At 40.8% G+C, this 24,617-nt stretch overlaps 1 protein-coding gene across 1 annotated transcript; it reads left to right on the top strand.

The window, feature by feature from the left end:
- The first annotated feature begins 19,334 nt into the window (after positions 1-19,334).
- On the top strand, positions 19,335-24,256 carry commd3 (COMM domain containing 3). Its single transcript, XM_055037503.1, has 8 exons — positions 19,335-19,501; positions 20,211-20,322; positions 22,622-22,685; positions 22,796-22,830; positions 23,355-23,415; positions 23,505-23,561; positions 23,670-23,723; positions 24,043-24,256. Exons 1-8 carry the CDS (start codon positions 19,363-19,365, stop codon positions 24,100-24,102), a joined length of 582 nt encoding a protein of 193 aa, XP_054893478.1. The 5' UTR covers positions 19,335-19,362; the 3' UTR covers positions 24,103-24,256.
- The last annotated feature ends 361 nt before the right edge of the window (positions 24,257-24,617 follow it).

Here is a 24,617-nt window from a genome sequence, read left to right as displayed (position 1 = left end):
TGAATCAAAAGATGGGGTTTTTAATTGTGTCGTCTGATTGGCTGAACAATACTCTGTGATAGCTCCTCCCCAGAAAATAATGACAGAATCAAGAAGATTTTCTCCAACCAGATCAGAAAGATTAAATTCTTAAATTGAAATTAATATTTCTATCTACTTCACTGTTGTATTTTGTATTTTGTTCAAGGTTCCATAAAGATTTTATTTTGTTTTTTTCCCATATCTTCAGTCTGTGCTCAGCATAACCTTTTTTTAACTCGTTCCCCTTTGTATCCAGCTTTGTATTGTATCATCTGTATTGAGGGAACCTCCAAAGATCCAAAGCCCGTTGCCAGAAGAGACAAGTAACATCTTCCTGTCTTAGAGTTGACCTTTAGCAGACCGAACAGCTGCTGGAACTGAAATGTGATGTATTCCTATGAGAGAAATACCTGAGCAGAAAGGTAAACTCGTTCTGCACAAAGTTCTGACCCGGTAAGGACCTCTTTTCAGTTTTGTTGAGATGCTTCTGATGCTGAAAAACTCTGAAAACATTTTCAGTAATCAAGTTTCACATTAATTTATTGGTAAAACTAGAAGGAATCCATCCTTCATATTGATATTTGTAGATTATACATTAATTGATACATCAACATTACTATAGTTGGTATGAATGTCACTTCATTGTGAATAATTAAAAGAATTAATCGGGGACATTTTTGTTTCTATATATACACTTATTGAGGCCTGTTGATAAGCTTCTCTGCAAAAACAATGAAAAAACAAAGGACTGTCTATATTATCGTAGCACATCTACAAGCTGAAAAAACAATCCTTAAAACCTTGGACTGAATAGAAAAACGAAAACAAACAAACAAAAAAAAAAACGTCCTTGAATAACATTACAGGCTGTGATAATCAATGGCTCTTACCACAGTGGATTTAAGCTGGCCCGGCGCCCCTTGTCCACACACCCTCACCCGTCATTCTTCAAGCTCGACCCCTACACTCCTGTGAAGTGGGGACGGAGCCAAGGACGGAGCGGGGTGCTCATTGTGATTTAATCTCTCTCTGCGTCTCTACTGCCAGAACAAACATCAAATGTGGCCTCCTTATCAGACCAGGCCCACTCTACCGATCGCCAATCGATGGCTCCTGCTTTGTGTGGACCGGCTTGTTCATATCTGTGTGTATCCTCGTCCAGCTACGCCAGTGAGGACCGTGACTTTTGTATGACAAAGTGAATACCTGTTTGCAAAATTGACGACCTTGGGTTGGTATTTAACATATTCCGCGACTGTTTGTAGAAACAGGCTTGTTTTTATGCTTAGAATGAGCTTGAAATCGGGGCAAAGGTTCAGGTTTGGAGCTTGAATGCGCCGGCTGGGGGGTTTGGGAATGCCTCGTGTCAGTGAATGAGCTGAGGGAGGCAGATTCGTACACATCTGTGTCTATGCCCGTGTGAGCAGGAGAGGGAGTGAGTGTGTTGGCGCGAAAGAAAGTCTCTGGGGCTGTGGTAACCGAGGTCAAAGATCAGGTATAACCCTCCAGTGTGGAATGACAGATGTTGCCCGAGGAAAACAAAGATAAAAGAAAGCGGACACCAAAAAAGAAAAAAAAAAGAAAGGCAAGAAAGGAGAGATTTATACCAGTTGCATGCGCGATGCTGACAACAGATCAGAAAAGACAGGAGCTGTTTTGATTGCTGTCGTTTCTGTGGCAGAGAGGCTTTTCGCTCCAGGCGACTTCGGACGAGCTCACCTGAACTCAAGAGCCAAGAGGAGAGGAGGTTTTGTCAGGGTCTGACCACCAGCTCAGAGTGGTCTGATCACATCCGATTTTAAACTTCTCTTTTTTTTTGCACTGATGCTTTTAAACGTTTCTACTAAATGGCACCTTATCTGCTCCAGGTAGCCAAACTGACTGATTAGCAATAATAAATTCCTTAAAATGAAAAACTCAATGTTAAGATCAGCAGTAAGAAGTGGTCTTGCATGATGTAAACAAAGACACCTGAAAAAAAAAAGGTTTTATTGAACTGCCAACACACACTTGTACGTTTTACAGGGAACTGTAGCCATTTTAATTAGAAAGTACTGTTTCTCATAGCAGTTTTCAAAGTAAATAAACCAAATTTAAACATTTTATTAAATTATGAGCAGTGCAAAAGTAAGTTGATAAAATCTACCACATGGGTTTTAATTTTTACACTGATACTCCTGAATAAAATCCAGTTTGTTTGTTCCACAAATGTGGACTTTATGGAGAAGTGGAAAATAATAATTTGTTGCTAAAAGCCAGCAGCTTCTCTGCTGCTGAAAGAGAGTGGTGGCGGCATCATGCTGGGATGGAAAAGCTGGGTTGATGTGAAAATCCTTGAAGATGAAAACCTGTTAGAGGCTCTAAAGGACTTAAAGTTTCACATTATCACAGGAAAACCACCGAAAACATTGAATTGAATGGTTTAGGATCAAACTAAACTAATTCGTCAGAACCGGCCCAGTCAAAGTTTATACCTAAATCTGAATGGCCATCAAATCAGATAAAGTTCGAGCTATGACGCAATGAAAACAATTTTCTGCCTCTAGATGCTTCAAAAGAAAAGAGAAATAACCCAAAGATCAGCAGCAAATGTTTGTTCTAGAATGTCTGAGTTATACACCCCACACTTTTCAGATTGTATTTTGCTTTTAAAGGGGAAAAAGCCCAACAGAACCATAAGATATTTTTTTCTGCTTTTCAGGAGCATCTGTTGGTCTATTTCCCAATCAAGCACGAGTCCGCCGCTGTAACAAAAACTAGCCTGTAACTTGTTTTCAGTCAGGGTAATCTGATGCAGCCTCGGAGAGTACCTTTGTGGAACTGCCTCCGGCTAAACGAGCGTTGTCTCAACAGTGAATGTGGTTCTTTATTAGATACTTCCCTCAGTCACAGCGAATTGGATTGGACATCAAAAGCTGCGGTCTGGCCCCGTCGTTCCTCCTCCTCGTGAGCCAGGAGGACTCACTGTTTGGTGTCTGTATGGATTTCCCGAGGCCTTTGACCACCACAAGCCAGGAATACAACAAGATGCCTATTATAATGCTTTTTGCCCGCTTGGATGGAATATTTTCTTTGTGAGGGAAGGTATGGATATGCCTTGAAATTCGGTAGCTCTTAAGGTGATAGTAAAATTTGTGAGCTTCTATTCACCATGACGCAGCTCCATAAAGCTGCTGAATTCAGTTGGAGATAGATGAAGCCGAGGCAGAGAGAGAGAGAGAGAGAGAAGTGAGGGGGGCGATCCTTTGTTCTGTCAAGGACTTAACACAATCAGAGGGTACAGTGTGTCAGTAGCGCACAGGCATATATCAACTTCAATCTCTTTTTAATGAAAAATCCTGCCCTCTCTAATATGTGCAAATTAACCTCTTCTCCTCCCTCCTCCCTTCCTGCCGTTTCCCCACCTCTTTCTCCGCCTCACAAAGGCCCCTCAGCTCCCTCTGTTTCTCTCCTCCGTTCTTTTCTGCTCTTTTGCTTCACTTTCACCAGTTTTTTTCCACTTCGGTCGCTCCACAGATGTGTGGAATGAGACCAGGAGTGAGAGAGTATGGGACCAAGTCCCCTCCACCCCCCCACCGGTCCCCCAACGCCCAGCCTCAACCCCTACCTCCACCCCACCAACCCCCTGCTTTGCATTAGCCTGTTGCTTCTCTCACTCAACCAACCCCATGCAGCACGGCAATTATCTAGATCAGTTAGTTGTGGAGGGAGGGAGAGAGAGAGAGAGAGAGAGAGAGAAAAAAAAAACTAAAATCATTAAAAAGGCAAAACAGAAAAACAAGTGAGAGTCAGTGTCCGGCAGCATTAAAATCCCCCCCTCCGTCCTCGTCTACCCGTTTCGCTTTTCATCTGGCTCGCCCGTGCTCCAACACACACTCACGCCGGATCATGCTATTACCCTGATTATCCTGATGAGCCGGTCAGATCCTCGCCTTCTCATTCTGCCCATGCTGATTGTAATTTAGAAATTACACCTAATGAGGAATTTTTAAAAACACGGTTGCCGCTCTGTACCGCCAGCTCCACGCCGCTCCCTGCCCTAATGGATTCCCTGGTATGGAATCCATTTTTCCCCCCTTTCCGCCCTGCAGGGGGTCTGGCTGGCCAAGTCCTCCCTACCTCCCTGCCTCCATGCCTCCCCTCCAGCTCTCACCCCCTCCTCCTCCTCTTCCCCTACTCCAAGCCTCTACCCTACTCCACTAATTGGGGGCGACTGGTTTTAGTGAAAAGGAGTCATAATCATTGTTTCTGCTGCTAATTTAAGTGGTTAAGTGCTCAAGATCTGGTCAGAGAACAAGAAAATGAGGGTGATTAAACAAACATTTTTCAAATCTTAGCAGCTAGAGTACCAATTTCCTGTTTTTTTGTGTGTTTTTTTCTTTTTTTTTTTTACAGATTGCATGTTTGGAAAAGTTAAACAGCGTATTGCAAGACAAATGCACCAGTCAAAGTCACATTTTTGGAGTTTTGTTTGGACGTTTGGTGCAGAAACCAACAGACTGAAAATCAACAACTCCCTCCTGACTTCTCCCTCTTTTAAGATTCTCCATCGCATGTCTGCGGATTAATAGTTTTGACCTGCCAGAGGCACAGACACCTGTGTGACGCGTGTTTCAAGAAGTGTTTCTCAGAAATGGTGGGAGGTGTGTGGGGGGAGGGGGAGGGAAGGGGGACACGCAGGCACGCATGCAAATCAAAGCCATCAACAGCTTGTGATGAAGTGAGATGTCGTGGCATAAACAGAGTGTGTCGTTACCATGGAAGCCAATTTCACCTCGCAGGCCGAGAGACAGAAAAGCACAAAGAGCCACGGGGAGAAGGGGAGGGAGCGACAGAAGAACAGAAACAGACAGACAGACAGACAGGCAGACAGAGTGTTGCCGGCTCTCCGTTAGCAATTTGTAGCAGTTGTTCAAGCCTTCACTGAGATCAGCTTACCTTTTCTTTTGTTTTTGTTTGGCAGGGGTGCTGGAGAAAGTTTTCTGGGAGCGTGGCGAAAGAAGGAAGGAGAGGAAGAAAATATTGTCCTCTTACAGATGAGCCTTTATTTATTTTTGATGTTTTTCATTTCAAATCTTTCAGGTCATCAAATTTGTTTTAGTATCGAAGATAACATCATAATGTGCAAATTGTATTCCTTAAATGTTGACTTCAAGGTAGAAAGCAACGATTTTAACTTCATCCCGGTGTTAAAATGTGAGTTATCAAAATGTTTTGTCAGACCTGTGCAGCCTGAAAATTCCTTAAATAGAGCATGTCTGACAACAACAACAAAAGATGTTAATAAAATAACACACAGTGTTCTGATCTCAACAAAATTCCAGGATGTAGAGGAACAAAGATACTAACGTCTGTCCGTCTCTAAATTGTCCCCAAGCCACTCCTGAGGCTGTGGGACTCTTAGGAAGACTCTGAGAATACCATTATCCACAAACGGTAAAAACATCGAGGAGTAGAAGACCATCTAAAAAGTGGTCAGTCTACCAAAATTAGTCCAAGAACACGCCAATTAGTTTTACAAAGTATTTGACATTATAGGCAATTTGAAAGAGGTTGAAAACTGACTTGATTATGCACTCAGATTCAATGACTGGTGCAATAATGGTCAGGAATTGATTTGAAACAATTCAAGTTGAATGAAAGTAATAAATGAATACATGTTCGTCTCCTCATAAATCCAAGACAGAAAATATGTAGTGCATATGGAACTGATGGTGCATCAACAAATGAAAGCGTGAATAGGGTCGTATTTTTAAAGGTTTGCATAGCAAAGTAATAATTAACAGCATTTTGGGTGTTGAACTTTCATCAGGTTGGATAATTGAACACAAGACTAAAGGAAAATAACTTCAAGCTTTTTCTACAGAATAACCACTCCTAGGATCAGAGAGTGAAATTTTTATTTAAGCTGCTTAGTTTGACAAACTTTGCTTTAAAGAATATTCTTTACATCTAAGAGGTTGAGGTGGTTCCCGGCGCTTAATGGTTCCCTGCTGTATCAATCGAAAATCCGGTTTCTTTTGTGTGTTTGGGATCATTTCGGTGTTGGAGCGCAAAGTTTGAGTCATCTAGTTGTTGAGTTGGAGACTGGTTGTAAACTGTCGAGGAAATAATGGCAACAAAGCAAATCCACCACCAGAATTAAAAGATCGAACATTATCCCCGTGTTTGTGAGCATCACCTTGACTTCTGGAAACATTTTCCTTCTCGTTGAAGCCATGTAGCACAAATCGTCGGCTCCTCTAACCGTGAAACTATTTTTTTGCGCAAGAGATAAAAATCTGTCCCTTTTTAGGGCGCATCGATTTTCAAGCTGGAAAAAGTTAATTGTGGCATATGGACATCTTTCACGGTCAGCACCTTCTCATCCAAAGGAGCATCTAAAACAATGGCTGGGTGAACGATATCGGTTTCTCTTGCCAGCAGGTTGATATTACTAAATTTTTCATGTTTTGCGTGTGTAAAGCATGCTAACTACTCCACTACCACTTATCCCAGTTTGTAAAACGTTCTACTCACGAAACACTACATTTATTTACCTGCCCAAACTAATTAAGTCATTTTAGAATTGTATTGTTACCTGAAATCGTTTTTTTTTTTTTTTTTTTTTGGTGCCACGGCTTTGGCAAGAGCACATTTTGTACCACTCTTTGCTAACCAGCCGTGCACGTGGCGTCCTTCATGATGAAATCCATAAACAAGGTTTTAAAATTCACTTAGCTCAAACTGGGACAAATCACCTGCCCGCAATTTCTGCCCCTGCAGCCAGTGTCCACTTCACTCGTCGATTCATAATAATCCAGCCTGCTGCAGGAAATTGGACAACCTGCTCAGGACCCATCTGAGCGCAGAATGGCGGGAGGGGAAACGGTGCTCTGGATATTTCTCTTCGTTTGGCAGGGACACTCATGACAAATTTTCTTCCTTTATTCTTTAAAAACGAATCCTCTCAGGACTAATGGAAACCTTTATCCCTTTAATACAGCTCATTTTCTCTCATGGAGACGTAAGGCACGGTCACATAACTTGTAGAAGGGCAGACTGAAGAAGATATCAGCTAAGATGGGCCTTTGAAATGTTCCACTGGTGTTCCCAACTCAAAGATAATGGAATATATTCTGAAATATATATATTTTTTTTTTGTTAAATATCTGGTAAAGTTTTTTAGGTAAAGTTATGGTATATTTGACCTTTTGTCTGCCTTAAGGCCTGATTGGGGCCAAGGGAAAAGAAGCATCTAGACTCCATGCCTTCGACGAAAGGTCGGACGAGCAAGGCCATTCTGGCGATGCCGGCTTTGAAGGTTTGTCAGGGAGGCGGCAGGAGGTAATCAGAGGAAAGTATGTCCTCTCCTCCTCTTCCTCTTTTAGACCTCCATTAGACCAGCCTGCCTGTCGTAGAAAATTGATTTTCTCCCTCCTCTCTTGTTTCTCCTCCTACCTTTCCCCCCGCCGCCCCCGCTCCCTCTCTCTTCTGAGGCTCGTTCATTCGCTCTCAAGAGGAGTTCTGCCAGAGAGCAGAGAAAGGAGAGAACAGCGCAGGGAGAACGACAGGTTGTTCACACATACCAGCCCCTAACAGGAGCCATGAGGGCAGGAGCCTGATCATCTGCAGAGGCCTGTGATGCTTTACACCTTCCTTTTCCCCTCTTTATTCATCCGCCTAATCCTTTCCAGTCTTCACACTTGCAGCTTCCCTCCCTCCAAGACTTGGAGCCAAGTCTTGGATCAATGCACCATTGATTTTTCTATCAATGAACATTAGTATGGATCAGGCTGCTGCTTGGACTATCCTGCCCTGAAATACTATACATACACATGCACACGCTTTCAGATTTAAACGTACATGCAACGTCTGCAACGTGATTTAGTTGCTGCCAGGGAGAAACGTTCGACAGAAATGACGGAGGGTGGGAATTGATAAAGAAAAGGTTCTAGGTGAAAACACAGCAGCCAATCAATGAGAGGCATGAAAGAAAAGGTAGGAAATGAAATCAGACGGAGCGGAGTTGGTGTTCGGAGCAAAGGAAGCAGTCATTGGTCAACTGGCTGCAAGTCGATTTGCGGCAGAATAATTTAGCTTGACTGGCAGCCGGTTGAAACTGCTGATGATAGCTGCTAATCATGACAGTGAATGTGAGAGATAGACGCACCTCTGGTATCTTCCTTTCTTTCTTTCATTCTCCCAACTCAGACACACACATGCACACACCCACCCTCCTGTTTCAGTCTATAACAAGGTCCCGGTCAGGTGGAGGCTGTTGTTTTTTTGTTGTTTTTTTTTCTGTCACCCTCCTTTTGTGTCCAACACTGGATTTAGAACCACACAAGTCAAACGGGTCTGTTCCACCTCCCATCCTAAAAAAGTGTCATAATTTTTAATTCCCAGTGCAAAAAAAAAAAAAAAAGATATCTGTGCTGAAATAATATTTTTGGTTTTTGAAGGAAAAATTGCAGCATCTCCAACAATTATTTCCCAGTGAAAAAAAGGACAGTTGATCACCACGACAAAATGCATGCATGAGCACATCATGTCACTCCAGTGCATTCTGGGAATGTTCTGAGACACTGCAATTGAAATTACAGCAGCATGCTGTGATGTGGTTGGCATAATGGCAGGATTTCATCTTGAAATGCAATAAATTTATCAACTTAAGAGGAATACATTGTTTTTCACACTTTTTCCAACCTGTTACATTTCATTTATGTGAAACATTTTGGGTCCTCTTACTAGTATTAGCATAGCATAGCTATTTTGATTGCAGTTTGAGGTTAAATTGATAAACTGATAAAAAACAAAAAACAAAAAAAACTGTAGTATATAGTATGCAAATTGCATTAAAAGATGTCAGTAACTGTTTCTAAAAAAAAAGCTACATTTTATCTAAAGCAAGAAAGAATATTCTTATTGAAAATCTCTGGTTTAACATCAGGAATGTGAGTTTTGGTCAGATTAGAAGGAGTTTTATTAGTTTGTTATACATTTTTAAATTAACATAAGCCTCAGAAATTGATTTGTGTCATATATATATAATATACACTATATATATATATATATATATATATATATATATATATATATATATATATATATATATATATATATATATATATATATATATATATATATATATATATATATATATATATATATATATAAAACTTACAGCAGAAAAGAAAATATGAGGAGTATGTTCATTTTTTATTTTCCCTCGTTTGGAATTTTTAAATTGTAATTACAAATATATGATTCTGAATTGTAAGTAGGTTGCAAACATTTAAGCATTAGCTACAGTAGACTGTACTTATATCTACTTACTGTTATAAGACGTGTGGTGAAGAAAGTTTCTGCGTTGAAGTGAAAGTTCAGTTTTATATTTAGCTTTAACTAAAGTGGTGACGACGCAAACTGTAAATGTGCTAGCGAGTGAACTTCTCAACTCAGAGGGAACTGTTGCCAAAGAACATTATGGTGTGAAATCAAAATAGATTTTAGGAAGTTTTATAATACCTCAGGAACTTTTTGTACTTTTATTACAAACCAATTTAGATGTTTTGCTTGTTTGTTTGTTTAAACCAAATGGACAAAAGTCATATTGATGGTTAAAAGAGAGTCGATTTAGTTGAAAATTTTCATTTTAAAAATGCTTTGGCGATAATTTATGTTTTTTAACTGTTAAAAAAATGTATATTTGCTCTGACATATTGATAAGCTATTGAATTAAAGGCTATTTAAATCATTCTAATAATTTTACTAATAATATGTCTCACTAGATGTGCTCTTTATGATGCATAATACTGCAGACATGGATTTTAAAACATTTCATATTACCTGAATTTTTATTATCACAGAGGTGGATTAGCCTACTCTAATGACCCCTGCTTTTTTTGTTAGCTCATGATAATTTGGTGTTTTATTTCAGATATTTTGGGAATAATATTAAGTTCCATAAATTAACGAACAACAATGTGCTGGATAAAGATTTATGTCACTATGAAGATGTTCTAAAGCTTCACATGATCCCAGATTCTGTTGTCATTTTCTGCTGCCAGTCACTGTTCCTCAGTGGAAAAATATATTTTCCCAGAAGCCCTTTTGATATCGATAGTTGTCGCTTGATAAGTAACATTTTTCACTTTCCTTCAAAATGAAACCATTCTGCAGAATATGTTTCTCTAACTGCGGTAGAAACATTGCTCCAGTAATGCTGGAATCCGCCGTTAGCCGGCGTAAGCATACAAGGTCTCGTTTCTGAAGTTGTTCTGTAGCTTTAATAATTTCATTTCCTTAAAAGTTCTACTTGTCAAACTGAAAGATGCCAAGAAGCTGAGTTAGGATGGTCTTAATAGAAAGCCTTTCAATGGAGGGAACCTGCAGGAAAATTGATCCTCTGATAAGACTCCCTGTGTTAGGAAGCCGAAAAGCCCCAGGGCCGTCTTTTGCCCTGCCTGATTGGAGAGCATTTTAATTTGGGCTGTAGAGGACACCCTTTTCCTCTGACTGTGTGTTGGACTAACCTTCTGTGTTGTATGTATGCGTGTGTGTAAAAATCTTGGCAAATCACAGAAAACCAATGTCCTTCTTTATTTCTTTAACGATTCTCTTTCAGCAAACTATTGCATAACGTGTCTTTATTGATTTATATAAATTCTGTAACAATGCACAAACATCTTGATACGATTACTACGACTGTCCCAGGAGGACTTTGAAACTAAAAGTGAAAAATGTGAAGTGACAAGAGCCCGGGTTGAAATTACACATAAAAGTATTGCTTCCAGAGGCAGTTTTAGAGCATGTTCAGAGCCAAATCTGTGCAAACCTAAAGGAGGGTGCAATAATAAAGACGCTAAGGCCTATATTTATTTAGTCATGTGACAGTGACACTTTGAAACCATCAATGATTCCCTGTATATGACAGTGGGATAATAGAACACCGTTATGGCATTTTGAGTTTAAAACTAATCAATCAATTTTATTCAAAATTGCTAAACCCAAAAACAATACTGTCACTCTGTCCCTAAACATCAAAGGTCAGCAATTTGCATGCCGTTTACAAGGTACAGACTGGTGGCATGAAAGGAAAAAAAAAAAAGTTTCTCGTCTGATTCAAATCTTCGCAAAACATTTGGTGCAAATTTTTGCACATGGTTCTCCAGGGCCGGTTTCATAGCAACGGCCCTCGGGTGTTTTTCCCAACTGAGTGACTCCTCACCCTTTAAGTTATTTAAAAAAAAAAAAAGTCTAACCCCTTCTGATCGTTACATCCCAAGAGGGTTAAAAACAAGAACGGAGTGTGAACTCGTCGAAGCTGCAGCCAAAGTGTGTTGAGTCTCAAACCCACAACTGCAGAAAACCTGTGGGAGATGGGGGAGCATATAAAGTGGGGAGCTCTCTGACATACTATCTGAGGCTGTAACCTTTCTAACCACAAAATCAAATTACTCACTTAGCTCTCTTTGATCCACACGCCCTGACTTCTGCATGATGTAAGTTTAATTACTGGCAAAAATGAGTGGTTAGGTAGAGCTTCAAATGAACTATTCAGACTGAACCACTTCATATGATTTAAAACAGAACTTCTACACCAGCAGCGACTGAGCTCAACAGACACAAGGAGGCTGGTACATCCCGGAGAGTTTACTGTGTGTAAAAAGCTGTCTTGACAGCTTTTAACTTTAACATGCTGTTCACCACAACAACAACAAAAAAGTCCTCGGGAGGCACAGTGTAGAGATAAATGTGAAAACCGCGGCTGATCTGACCCTCAATGAGCCAGCGAGGGGTTAAACATGGCGGGTTTCGCAAATAATAAAAATAATAATGATGATTTTAAAAGATTTAATAAAATAAAGAGGAAAATATTGCCGTAATCTGGCAAAAGTTACGAGGCGTGTCGCTGCGCAGCTCTCCAATCGGAGAACTGCGTTCCTGAAACACCCGCGGAGCTGCCGGGGAGGCGAGTGAGACGTGGCCGGGATCAGAGCTCACGAGTGCGGGCGCCGAGGCAGCGGCAGCCCGCTGGAAGCTGCTTTTCACCGGCGGGCAGGGGGGGGGAAAGAGCCGCCCCTACCCGGCATGCACTTATGAAAATGGCTAACCACACTAACTAACTGAACCCATTCACACGCAATAAATAAACAAATGTCAGTTAATTGTCTTTATTTTTATCTGTTTGAAGTGCTGATTCATGCATGGAGCCCCATCGATTCAATTTGGTCATATTTTTTCTCTAGACTGGTTTTTCTGTAACAGGCTGGCACAGAAAAATAAAAACAGTAAGTCTATACACTTACTGTTTTTACTGAACCGCAGGAGCTGTTGCTGTCGCACACGCAAACACACACCGAGCTCCGCAGGGTTAACCAACTTTAACTCACTAAGCCTAAATAGGGGCTGCGTCTGGTAAAAAACCACCACGGAGGGATAACATGCTCTGCTTCTCGGTCATTGCTGGTTGGCTGATGGAGGTGGTGATGGTGGTTCTGGGCATGACATGGTGAGTTTAAACGCGCGCCGTCGTAGAGGCATCCGCATTTCCATATAAGACCCCCCACTTCTCCTTTTCCACATTCACACTCCCCCCAAGCACACATGGACACACACATGGACACACACACGGACACACAGCTTCGCGACCCTCCCCTACTCTTCTCCCTCCCCGTTTCTCCCTTCTTTGTTCCCCTTCGACGGTTCCCGAGCTCCCCACGCAGAGACACCACACCACTGCCACCCAGCGGCGGAGAAGACGCGCGTGTCCGAGTGCGCGTAATCTTTGTTAATCTCTCTTTTTTACTTTTTTTCAATTTGCAGATGTTGCATTGCAATAAATGAATATACAAATAAACAGCAGCAGCAACAACAACTACAAAATAATAATAAAAAATATATAAAAAAAAAAGCTGGCTGCTTTAAATCAACAAGGCGCCTCAGACGCATGAAGGGCGCACGCGCCCACGCGCGCTTCTGAAGTGTCCTTGAGCAAGACTCTGACCTGATGCTGACCTCAGCGGGAATAATAGGTGAACTGGTAGAGGGTGTAGAGGGGGCATGGTCATATCACCATCACCATCATCATCACCATCACCATCATCATCATCATCATCGTGGAGAGTTATTTCTTATTTCTGTTCATTGCCGTATGTGACGGCTTGCACAGCCGGGTGATTCAATAAGGAGGAGAATAAACGTAGGCTGGACAGAGCGGTGATTTAATTAGCTCTGCGCGCAGCCCAGTTAATGAGGTGCTTAATAGGAAGACGTTGATTACAGATTCTATACGGTGCTGCTTACTTCTGCAGGGCACACTTTACCGTCTGTGCGCAAATTCATCCACTGATACGAACTGCATTTATTATTATTATTATTATTATTATTATTATTATTATATTATTATTATTATTATTATTATTATTGTTGTTGTTGTTGTTGTTGTTGTTGTTGTGCTTCTTGAATCATTCATCGAGCATTTTGGATGAGAGTGGAGGTGTTGTTTTTCCAACAGGGGGCAGTCACTCTGCGCAAACTTTCTCCAGGTTCCCCCAGCCCGTCACCCCCCGCCCCCCTTTCAAGTGTCAAGTCAAAGCTCGACGCTCGTTCGTTCAAGCAAAGACCTCGCAGCACGTGCGTTCTTTTCTTTCTTTTTGTTTGTTGTTTATCTCAAACATGGCAGCCCAGAAATGAATAAAGTGTGATCTGTGTGCGCGCGCTTTCATAAATCAGCTTTTGACCTACATCAGAAAGCTGCAAAAAATAAAAAAATAAAAAAGGAAAAGAAAAAGAAGTAAAGTAAAAGTAAAGTGATGTGATGTACGATTTGAAGATTTTGGAGCGTTAAACTTGTCTGCTCAAAGATGGATTTGCGTGCGTGATCTGATGTTTGGGAGCCGTTGGAAGTTTTGAGTGAATTTGGTCTTTCTTTGGTTCCTCCGGGGGCTTCAGGTCTGGACCCCAGGAGCCTGTTGCTTGGGACCTGGTTTCATGCGTCTCATCGTTTAATTCACTTTTAACTGAAGGAGAATTGAGCTGCTTGATCTCAGCTCACACATAAGCAAATAAAACACGACATTTGCCCATTCTTTTTCCCTTTGTGCTCATTTCCCTAAAGGTGTGTTTATCCATCCTGAGGAGGATTGTTGGAGGGAGTTGGGAATCCAACTGTTTCAACTGAGAATTTTCTCTCTACTAATATATGTATATCTATATATGTGCCTGTTTTTTCTGTTTAATAAAATCAGCATAAGAGCATTGAGGGTTTTTTTTTTTTTTTTGCCATTTTTATTCTTCTCCACCAGAAGGGATGCTTTTGGAAGAGTTGCAAAATTCAAGAAAAAGATACGCAGATGTGACATTTTGGGGGAAAAACTGGAATGTTTTTTTTTCTTCTTCTTCTTTTTAATTCTACACTCCTCTGCACATTTTTTAAAAATCCAGAAAACAAATTATTCATTGAATTATAAGCTTTCATAATTCAATTTAATACAAGTGAACTGCAATACTTTCCATCTTTTTGACTGGTTCAAGGCAGTCGTGAAGAAGAGATCAGTGAAATATCTGAGTGACTGATTTGCATGGCAACTGGCTTTTCTGAACAGAGTTAGCTTCTGAAATCTACCTTTATTAGTTTCAATATTCCAGGATTTTCAAACAGATTTTATCACTCTCAATACATTTGAGGAAAGATGAGAAATAGACTAGATTTTTTTTCTCTCTCTCTCTCTAGGCTTCAATTGTTGGTTTCCTGTTATTCAGACATGTTCCACCTTAACTCTGGAACAAATGTAACAATACCCCCAGTTCAATGTATTTACTTATTTTAACTTTTTTTTTATCATTATTGCTATTTTTGTTTTTTAGGACAGCCTATCAGCTAACATATAATTATAACACAGCCAGGTTCAGTTAAAAATCAGGTTTGAGATTCTTTCCCAGATGCTTTCTCTCATGTAACAAACTGATTGAGTCATTTTAAAGCATTAATTGAGTTAGGCTTTAATTTAGTCGACACATTGTGGCTTCTGAGTCATCTGAAACTGGTTAAAAAGTTACTCTCTGTTTATTATTTTTATGAAAAAAAATAGACAGACAGACAGACAGACAGACAGACAGACAGACAGACAGACAGACAGACAGACAGACAGACAGACAGACAGACAGACAGACAGACAGACAGACAGACAGACAGACAGACAGACAGACAGATAGACAGATAGATAGATAGATAGATAGATAGATAGATAGATAGATAGATAGATAGATAGATAGATAGATAGATAGATAGATAGATAGATAGATAGATAGATAGATAGATAGATAGATAGATAGATAGATAGATAGATAGATAGATAGATAGATAGATAGATATTGGAGGAGTCTTTCTCATTGTTGGTGCACATCCACTCTTCAGACTCTTCTTTAGCCCAGCCCTGAATAGAAATATAATTATAGATTGATCAGTCCACTGTTAGTATCAGACTCTGTGTTAAAGGTTTTTGGAGTGACTGATGGGAGGTTTGGTTTCCCGAGAGCCGGAAAATAAAGTCAAAAGAAACAACAATCAAACAGGATCCAGCAGCTCAGATTTTATTCAGCAGTAACGTTGAACGAACGATTTCTAAAAAGAAAGAAAAGGGGAAAAAAATGGGTCATGCTATGAAAAAAAAGAAAGAAAGAAAGAAAGAAGAAAGAAAGAAAGAAAGAAAGAAAAGAAAGAAAGAAGGAAAGAAGAAAGAAAGAAAGAAAGAAGGAAGAAAGAAAGAAAGAAAGAAAAAGAAAGAAAGAAAAGAAAGAAACAAAGAAAGAAAGAAAGAAAGAAGAAAGAAAGAAAGAAAAAAAGAAAGAAAGAAGAAAAAAAAGAAAGAAAGAAAGAAAGAAAGAAAGAAAGAAAGAAAGAAAGAAAGAAAGAAAAACGCGTCAGAAACAACTCGGAGGTCTCTGTGTTTTTATATAGTCCTGTGCAGTTTAACTTAACCAGAGCTTTGATGAAATACGTGAAGGACTAAAATCGAAACGCATCTCGTCTTAAACCAGGAAGTAGCACACGCTGCCTGGCGTGGTTTCCTTACTGACTTGTGCAGCGTCTTAAAGGAAAGTTGATCTAAACAGCCAGAGCCATTGTGTACTTTCAACAAATTGAGGAATGCAGATCTAGCAAATTATTATTATTGTTATTATTTTTTATTTTGCAAAATTTTGCAGCGTAATCTTATCCAAAAACCTATGAGGACAGCAGGTGAAAATGATCTGTAATGATTTGCTTCCTTTCACCTCATTGGTCACAGATAACACTCACTGTGTCTCGTAATGATTCACCGTCTGAATATGAGTAACACAGATGGGCTATGTAAAATAAAAAATAAAAAAAAATATTAGATTTGATCGGAGTAATTATAAAATCTACGCCAAAAACGCCTTTCCATAAATAGATTGCCAGCAATATGCATAATTACCGGTTTGAGAACTCTGGACCAGATAACAAAGAAGTTAAAAAATAATGGGAATGCTGCGAAAAGAAAGACATGTCGCATACACACACACACACACACACACACACACACACACACACACACGCACACGCACACGCACACGCACACACACACACACACTCACACACACACAGACACGTACACACACACACAGACACGTACACACACACACACACACGCACGCACGCACACACATGCACACACACACACACACATGCACACGCACACGCACACACCCACACACACACACACACACACACACACACACACACACACACACACACACACACACACACCAACGAGGAGAGAGACAGAGAGACAGAAGAGGCTGATCTGTTTCACAACCTGGAGCCAAAATGGACTTTGGACAAAGCGCAGAGTCAGAGGTCACACGGATAGTTGCTGTGTGCGTATGCGTGTGTGTGTGTGTGTGTGTGTGTGGGTGGGTGGGTGGGTGTGTAGGTGTGCGGCCGCGCAGGACGCTGCAGCCTCAGTTCCTCCATAATAATCCCGACCATTATCTCTCATTTGTAACGTCGCCTCATCTCTAAAACAGCGCATGCAGCTTTAAATAACGGTGTGAGTCCGCGATGAGACGGCGACCATGTGCGATTTAGGGAAACGGAGAAGCTTCCCCAGTGGGATTTAACCCGTTACTTGCTGAAAAAATAAAACGAAATATACATAAATCAGAAGCAAAGTAGCTCATGAAAACTGAGTACAAAGAAGGAGGAAACTAAAACTTTCAGCCGGATCACACCCACAGATCCCCTAAGTTCATCTTATATTCCCCACATCATAAGAATTAAATAGATCAATTTGGCTTTTCTTTAAAAGTCGTTATGTAAACATTCCACATGTGGATTTTGAAGGACGACGCCAGATGTCATGAGCTTTGCCCCGGACTGTTTGCTGCGTGCGGATCTCAAAGTGAGCTGCAGCCATGACTGTGAAGTCCCCCATCATTCTCTCAGAACGTGAAAACTGCACAGTCACACGTAAAAATGAAGACAGCGAGAAGAGCGAGATGACTAATATGATCGCTGAGGTGTCGGTCGATAACCGAAAATAGGCCCATGCATGCAATGACATTAATTACACCATTAGTCGACTGCTGTACTGAGTGCAGATCAGGTCCCAGTATATCCAGTAGGGTTTCAAATGTGTCGTTTTTTCTTCAACCTCGTTAAATTCCACTTTGACTTGTGTCGTTGTTGTTTGCAAGTTCTGCTTTGCTTCCTCGAAAACAGGCTGTGTAAAAAATATGCAGCCATAAGCAAAACGTTTATCTTCACAAAACGCGCAATCATTTCATCTAAACGACCCACAATGTACGAGCATCCTTTTATGCAAGATTTTATGCTGTTTTTTAAAAAAATATTATTATTATTGTTATTATTCAAAAATGCTGCACAACAAATTATGTTTTGCAGAGCTGCCTTTCATCCAAGCGTTAAAGCGACAGACAAGTTCTGTTTTATTTGAATGCATTCCCCTAAAAATAGTTCACACGGTTTGGATTGAATCATTAAAGCTCTGGCTTTAAGACCTCCCCTAATATTTCAATGATATAAAGTGTATAGTAGTACAAATTGACACAATGGCCTGTTTGAGACAGTTTTTGTTGTTGTTGTCTTCTTTTGGGTGGCGTTTTCACAGGAAAAGTACATACAAATGAAACTCAATGCCAGAGAGGAAATCTAACCACACAGGAGGAACAGAACATTGGCAGGCAGGGCCAGCACAAGGCAAAGCAAACTAAGCCCTGGCTCAGGGATTCAAAGTCACCAGGGTCTCAGTGACAGGCTTGAATTTGAACTCAGATCATGGATGCACGTTTTCACATTGGTTTGTTGAGAAGGAGTGTATTTGAGGAGTGAATTTGATTTGACGCTTTCAGCACAGAAGAAATAAAACGATTTTAATTGATAGGAATTTCAAGGATTGCCTTTCTCTTTGATTATTGTCTCTTCAACTCCTTTGTTTGATGCTCGTGTTCCCATAGTAACAATCTGATACGAGTTCAAAACTTGTCTTTGTGTTTCGAGCTCGGCTCGATGACAAGTAGGCCTACATCTTGACACATGACAACCGGCGACCAAAGACTGCGTCGAAACTCAGCCGATTAATCGTCGCCCAAACCCTGAACGTGAGCACTTGTTCGTGGGGGTTGACGCTTGTAACAGGAAGAGGGGCCCCAAATCTAACTCAGCTTGAGACCCCGTGTCACCTCGAGCCAGTCCTGCTGGTACAGTTTCACCTGATCGTAAAAGTCGTTTCCTCCAGCTGTAGCCAGCCAGTCACTGGATGCGTCACTGGACGCCGAGTTAAAGGAAAACAAAGTAACGTTTTAAGCGTCACATGAGGAAAAGCTCTCCAATCTGCTTCTGTGATTTAAAAATGAAAATAAATGGAGCAGAGACTGTTTTCATGACAGAAAGAGATCCGCGCTGCAGAGCGCCAGGTGTTGAAGGTCACCCGTTTTTAGTCTGCGCCCTGATCAAACAGATACAGCTGCATTTGCATGCATTGTGTGTTTTATTTATTTCTTTATTTATTATTTTTTGATTGGGTGATGAAGAGTGAGCGGCTTATTTCTGGAAACCACCTGTTTGTTCTTCCTGTTTGCCTTTAACGCTTCAACGCTGCGCGTGTCGAGCATGTTAAAGGAACCATAGACGAGCTGCATGAGCCATCAGAAAACCACAGCTGAGAGCTGAGAGCTGCTGACAACCTCAGTGATTTATGGATCTCTCTCTCTCTCTCTCTCTCTCTCTCTCTCTCTCTCTCTCTGCCTCGCCTTCTCTCTTCTCCACGCGCTGGATCAGCTGATCCGTCACGTGACTCGCCCTTTTGCAAGATGGAGTTAAGCGAGTCTGTGCAGAAGGGGCTGCAGCTCCTGGCCGATCAGTCTGCCGTGAACCACAGCAGCTTTCAGGCGCTGCTGGACGCCTCCTTCCGGGGGCTGCTCTCCTCCCGGGCCGACCCCACAGTCCTCGGTGAGCCGATGTCTCTCCCCCCGCCACCGCCGCCGCCGCCGCTTTGTCTCCGCTCCTTCTTCCGGTTCCTCCATGTCTAGACTCGAGGTTTGCGGGTTTTGACGGGACTGCAGCGCCCTGGATTGTGCACGTTCACGTAAAAGAAAAAGAAAAAGGAGAAAAAAAGCGGTGTGGGTGGGGTGAACTGGGAGCGCGGTTGTCGGTGTTAACGCGTTCTCTCTGACGGGGTTTCTGTTGCCTCTTAAACGGCCACCAGGGCTGCACAACACATCACAAGGATCACAATGAAGTATTTCAGTGCCAATCACTTTGGATCGAAGTATTTTAATATTAAAATAGACAATCTGATCTTGCACACATTTTTAGCCCGCTCCGTTTTTGCTGGTCGACTTTAATTTTCGAATAAAAGTCTACAAATCACACCAAAAAATAAACGATTAAAGTGACGGGGGGTTAGCGGTTCGGTGTGAGAATTGTTTAGAAAATGAAATGTTCACCAGACAAACAAAGAAATGACCCCGGACGCCCCCCACACACCCCCTCTGCACTCCCGGCTGATGCAGCTGAGGGGTCCATTCACATGCAAATCGTCATTGATTTCCATTCTGCGCGTCAATCTGGGAGAACCCCGAGGAGAGGAAATGGATCGCATTGGCACCAGTGTGATCCCATGCAGCATCATCTCGCTTCACTGTCCTCCTGGTTTCAGATCAGCCCGAGCTGAAGCACATGGACCGGATCCTGCTGAAGCAGAGCCACGCAGCCCTGGCCACCTTCATCCTGGAAGCGGTCAAACACAACGCAGACAAGTCCACCTTAAGGTAAGGCAACAGCAGACCTGCATGGAAACCAGAGGAGCTGATGGGATTGCTTCATGTTGCACCATGAAGCTCTCTGGATCTGCAGCAGTGGATGCGGGATCTTGTTTTCTTTTACTAGAAATGAAGAAACTTTTTGCAGAAAAAAATAAAAGGAGAGACTCCAGTGGAGTTGCCTGCTCACACTGTTTGGCTGCATGTTGTTGAGAAGCGATTATATATGGAAAGAGGAACAAATGGAGGAAAATGTGCTGATGTGGCATTAAAGGCGGATCAATGATGACCTTTGTTTTTGTTGCACCTTTTTTCAAAATGTCGTCTTTTATGCAAACTTTTTGTGGTTTATATTACAACATCTGATGTTTAGGATGTTTGGCATGAGTTTGTATGAGAATACGTGTGTCTGTGCATGTAAGAGACAACATTCAGCTGTGAAAACTTAAGAACTGATGTGTTTCTTATGGAAAAGTATCAATAAATCGGCGATTGACTGACATTGGTAAAAGGGAGACCCGACAACAGGGGGAAGAAAATCAGTTCTCTACCTCTTCATTCATCGAATGAAAACTTAGAACTCGTTATTTTCAGTCAACATACACCAACAGCAGATTGTCTGATGCATTTTTTGTAAAACCAGGTGAAGGTCAGTGACTCGTTATGTTCACTCATCGTTTTCTGATGGATTTAAAAAAACGATGGAGGTTTCCTCTGTCAAGAAACCTCCAGAAAAGAATCGCCTCTTTTCTCACTAGTGCTTTGTAATCGTGACATGAAATCGGAATCGGTAAAAAAATAAAATTGCAGTCAAATTTTAAATGAAATCAGAAATCGGTGTTGAAAACGGCTGATTGGTTCATGTCTGATTTCATACTTGTCTTGTGGTTTTCTCATTCTAAAACCAGATGTTTGGCACAGACTGCTGTCGTTTCACAAAGTTTCATTCGTAATCTCGGATCCTTTGTTCTGCTTCAACTGTATGAAACTATTAAAAAAACAGTCATGTGCCAAACATGAATACCCGTTAAAAAAAAAAAATCAAGTTGTGTACCTTCCCAACTAATCTATACATCTTGAATAAGAGAATGTCAGTTGGGTTTCTGTACCAAATGAAAAACACAACTTCCCCTGAATTTTTGAGAAAAAAAAATAGCAGGATTGTGATTTATTGCAGACTCCTCAGTGAAAGTACTCAAACTCACTTACTTGACGAGATTTTGTCTGAAAGTTTTAATCAGACCAGAACAGATAGATCGACCAAAAGCTTTGGAAATATTGTGGAAAACTAAGAAGTTCATTGTTATGTGTTTGTTTGAGATCTGACCCAAAGTTGGAATCTTCTTGACAGAAATGAAGAAAATACTGGAGGATATCTTGCACTTTACAGTTTGGTATCAGGCTGGTTTAAATGGCTTTATCAGAACATTTTAACATTAAAAAATTCTAACAAAAATGAATAACATGATTTAATTGCTGTTCCTTAAGACACAACAGATAAAGGCAGATCATATGTTGATTTTACTACATTAAGTGATTTTAATGGGTGGTACTTTCAACACCGTGACTTTCAGGGTTTTTTTCAGGATTGGAAATAGTTCCAGGCAGCCAAAGTTGTTCCTCTTTTGAGAGAGGTCAAAGTGTAAAAGCCTTCTTTCAGCCAGCTGACTAGCAGTTGGCAGCAGCAGTTGGGAGAGGATCGGTGTTGCGTACGACTTGAGAAGATTCAAACACTCCATGTGAGATCCCATTAAAATCCTTTTAAACCACAGTGCTGAAAATTTTATTTTATTTTATTTTTTTTACCTTGAAACAGATGACCAACCCATACCTCTCGCAGACAAAATTCAAGTTTTGCGGTCTGATTTGAATCTAAACAAACATTTCTGTGAGATGCTTTAAAATCAGTCTATGCAACATTTGGATTTCATCAGGAACTCCTGCCTGACATAATCTTACTTTGTTTCATAGGCTGATAGATCGGATAAATTGTGCTCTGCTAGCTTAATGTTTTATAGTCAGATGGTGTTTGTGTGTTTTCAGCCAGTGCTGCAATGCTGACGCTTTCCCACTGGCCAAGATGGAAGAAACATTTATGAGGAAATCACCTTTTCGTTTCAGTTCCAGGCTCATGTTCAGCACACGCTTCCAAATATTATGTTCATTTTGAAGAAAATGGGAAGTCCACGATCGCTACAAGTTAACATTTTGAGTAGAATGGTATTGAAGAAAGGCATCTTATCAAAAGCAAATAACAATAATAAAAAAAAGATGTGAAATTAAGTGTGTCTCTGTTTCTTTCTTGCAGCTCCTGCCTTGAGGAGCTCACATTCAGCACAGACAGAATAGAAATATTCTTCAGCACATATCAGGTCAGATCATGTTGATCTCAATAAAAATAATAAATAAATAATTACATTTAACGTCTGCAGTTTGGACTAACTTGTGTGGCTGGTAAACTGGGGTTTGTTTTGTTTTACAGAAACATAAAAAAGACATGGAGCATCTGTTGAGCAGGTAAGGAGAAAAACTGGAGATTTTGTCTGTTTTTGCCTCTCTGATCTCATTCAAGTTAAAAAAAAAATTTGATAGATGTTTAGATTCTATTGCTGAGCTGAATAAAGTTATCGAAAGACTTGTCTCACGGAAAAATGAGCTTGGTGGTGGGAGAGAAATTGACTGGATATGTATAAATCAGGGCTGAGAAAGTATAATTATCAGCAAACTGGTAAACTGGTCTGGTATGAAATTTGAACATGAGGACCAAAGCGGATGGATTTAGCCTATAATTTCCTAAACCCACAATTTTCCCCTCAATAACAGAGCCTGAATAATAATAATAAAAATAATAATATAGAATGAAAGAAATGGCTAAATATATAATTTTCTTATTGGTGTATTTATTTTTGTGTTATGTGGTCACCACTTTAAAAAAAAAAACTTTTTGGATACGCCCCTGGCAGATTGAATGAACTTATTACACATTTATAAGCCAGTTGCTACAACAAGCTGTTCCCTCTTTTAACTTTTTCCCTCTCTAGCATGGGCAGACGTCCACCTCACGTTAATGACGTATCATGGCGTCTGCAGTATCACATGAAGGTACAGACGCGTTGCGCCAGAACCTGTGCGCCAGCAGTTCTTTCTGCGCCATTTGTTATGAGACTCTAACAATGTCGTCCCCCCAATAGAGCGGGCAGCTGGATAAGATCAACGAGCCTTTCTACCTGATCTCACTGAACACGGAGGTAAATGCTGCGCTGGACTCCTTCTGCTTTCCTGCAATTTCTGTAGGAGTGCGCAATAAAAATATATATATATTAAAAAAAACTTTTGTTTTATTTATTTATTGTCAGAATGAAGGATCCTCTCAGGATGTTAACTTCACCTGCACAATGGAGCAGCTGCAGGTAACAGAAAAGCGTGTATTTGCACACTGAAAAGAGTTTAATCATCAGGAAAAAACATAACGAATAATAAAAGCTCGCTCTATCACAAGATGTCTGACCTGCTTGATGCTTTTTGAGAAGGGGGGAGGGGGGGGATTTCGAGCTCAAGGTATTATTTGCGCGTTTGACATGAAAGGAGGAGCTGAACTAAATTGAATTGTGATCTTCTTCCTTTGGAATATTTCCCGCTTTTCTCCGCTGCTCTTGATTTGTGCTGGATGTGATCCGTGTTTTTTGGGTTTGTTTGTTTTGTTTTGTCTTTTTTCTCTCTCTATTCCAGGATCTGGTGTCAAAGTTGAAAGATGCTGCCAAGAGCGTGGAGAAAGCCAGTCAGATGTGACGCCCTGCAGCCGCAGCAACTTCACTCACTATTTTCTATCAGCTTGTTGTTGTTTAATATACTAATATACTTGTTCCTGTTTTGTACACCAGTCTACATAACGTCACACATGTTGGAGAATAAAATCTGAAATTTGAAAAAAAAAGAAAATGTATTCGTATATATATGTGTGTATTTATTTGAGTCGCGCCAAACCTTGAAATATTCTCAACAACCTTCTCACCCGACACCCGGTGTGGAGTTTTTTTTTTGTTTTTGTTTTGTTTTTTTTGTTCCCTGAATCGCTGACTAGAACTTGAAGAGATTTATACATTGTTTTATTATTATTATTAACTGCAGTTTGACATCATTGCCGTTCACTTTCAGCAAGATGCTTGGAGCCAAAAACCCTCCCGATTAATTGCCTGGAATTTCATCCCCTCCGAGTTTACACCCACATCAGCTGCAGCTTCAAAGCTCCTCAGTTGGAGCTGCACAGCGGCTCGGATTCCATAAACATCCCCAAATTCCTCCAA

This window comes from Poeciliopsis prolifica, unplaced genomic scaffold (assembly GCF_027474105.1).
Source record: "Poeciliopsis prolifica strain line A6 unplaced genomic scaffold, Auburn_PproV2 SCAFFOLD012, whole genome shotgun sequence".
NCBI lineage: Eukaryota > Metazoa > Chordata > Actinopteri > Cyprinodontiformes > Poeciliidae > Poeciliopsis > Poeciliopsis prolifica.
The sequence above is the reverse complement of the archived record's forward strand: the minus strand, read 5'-3'. Positions and strand labels throughout refer to the sequence as shown.

What these genes read in the sequence shown, in the direction of transcription:
- commd3 (XM_055037503.1), top strand. Translation starts at nt 19,363, where the DNA reads ATGGAGTTAAGCGAGTCTGTGCAGAAGGGGCTGCAGCTCCTGGCCGAT. An exon ending in TATTCTTCAGCACATATCAG is followed by an intron (nt 22,686 to 22,795) that starts GTCAGATCATGT and finishes TTTGTTTTACAG; the next exon opens with AAACATAAAAAAGACATGGA. An exon ending in TGATCTCACTGAACACGGAG is followed by an intron (nt 23,562 to 23,669) that starts GTAAATGCTGCG and finishes ATTTATTGTCAG; the next exon opens with AATGAAGGATCCTCTCAGGA.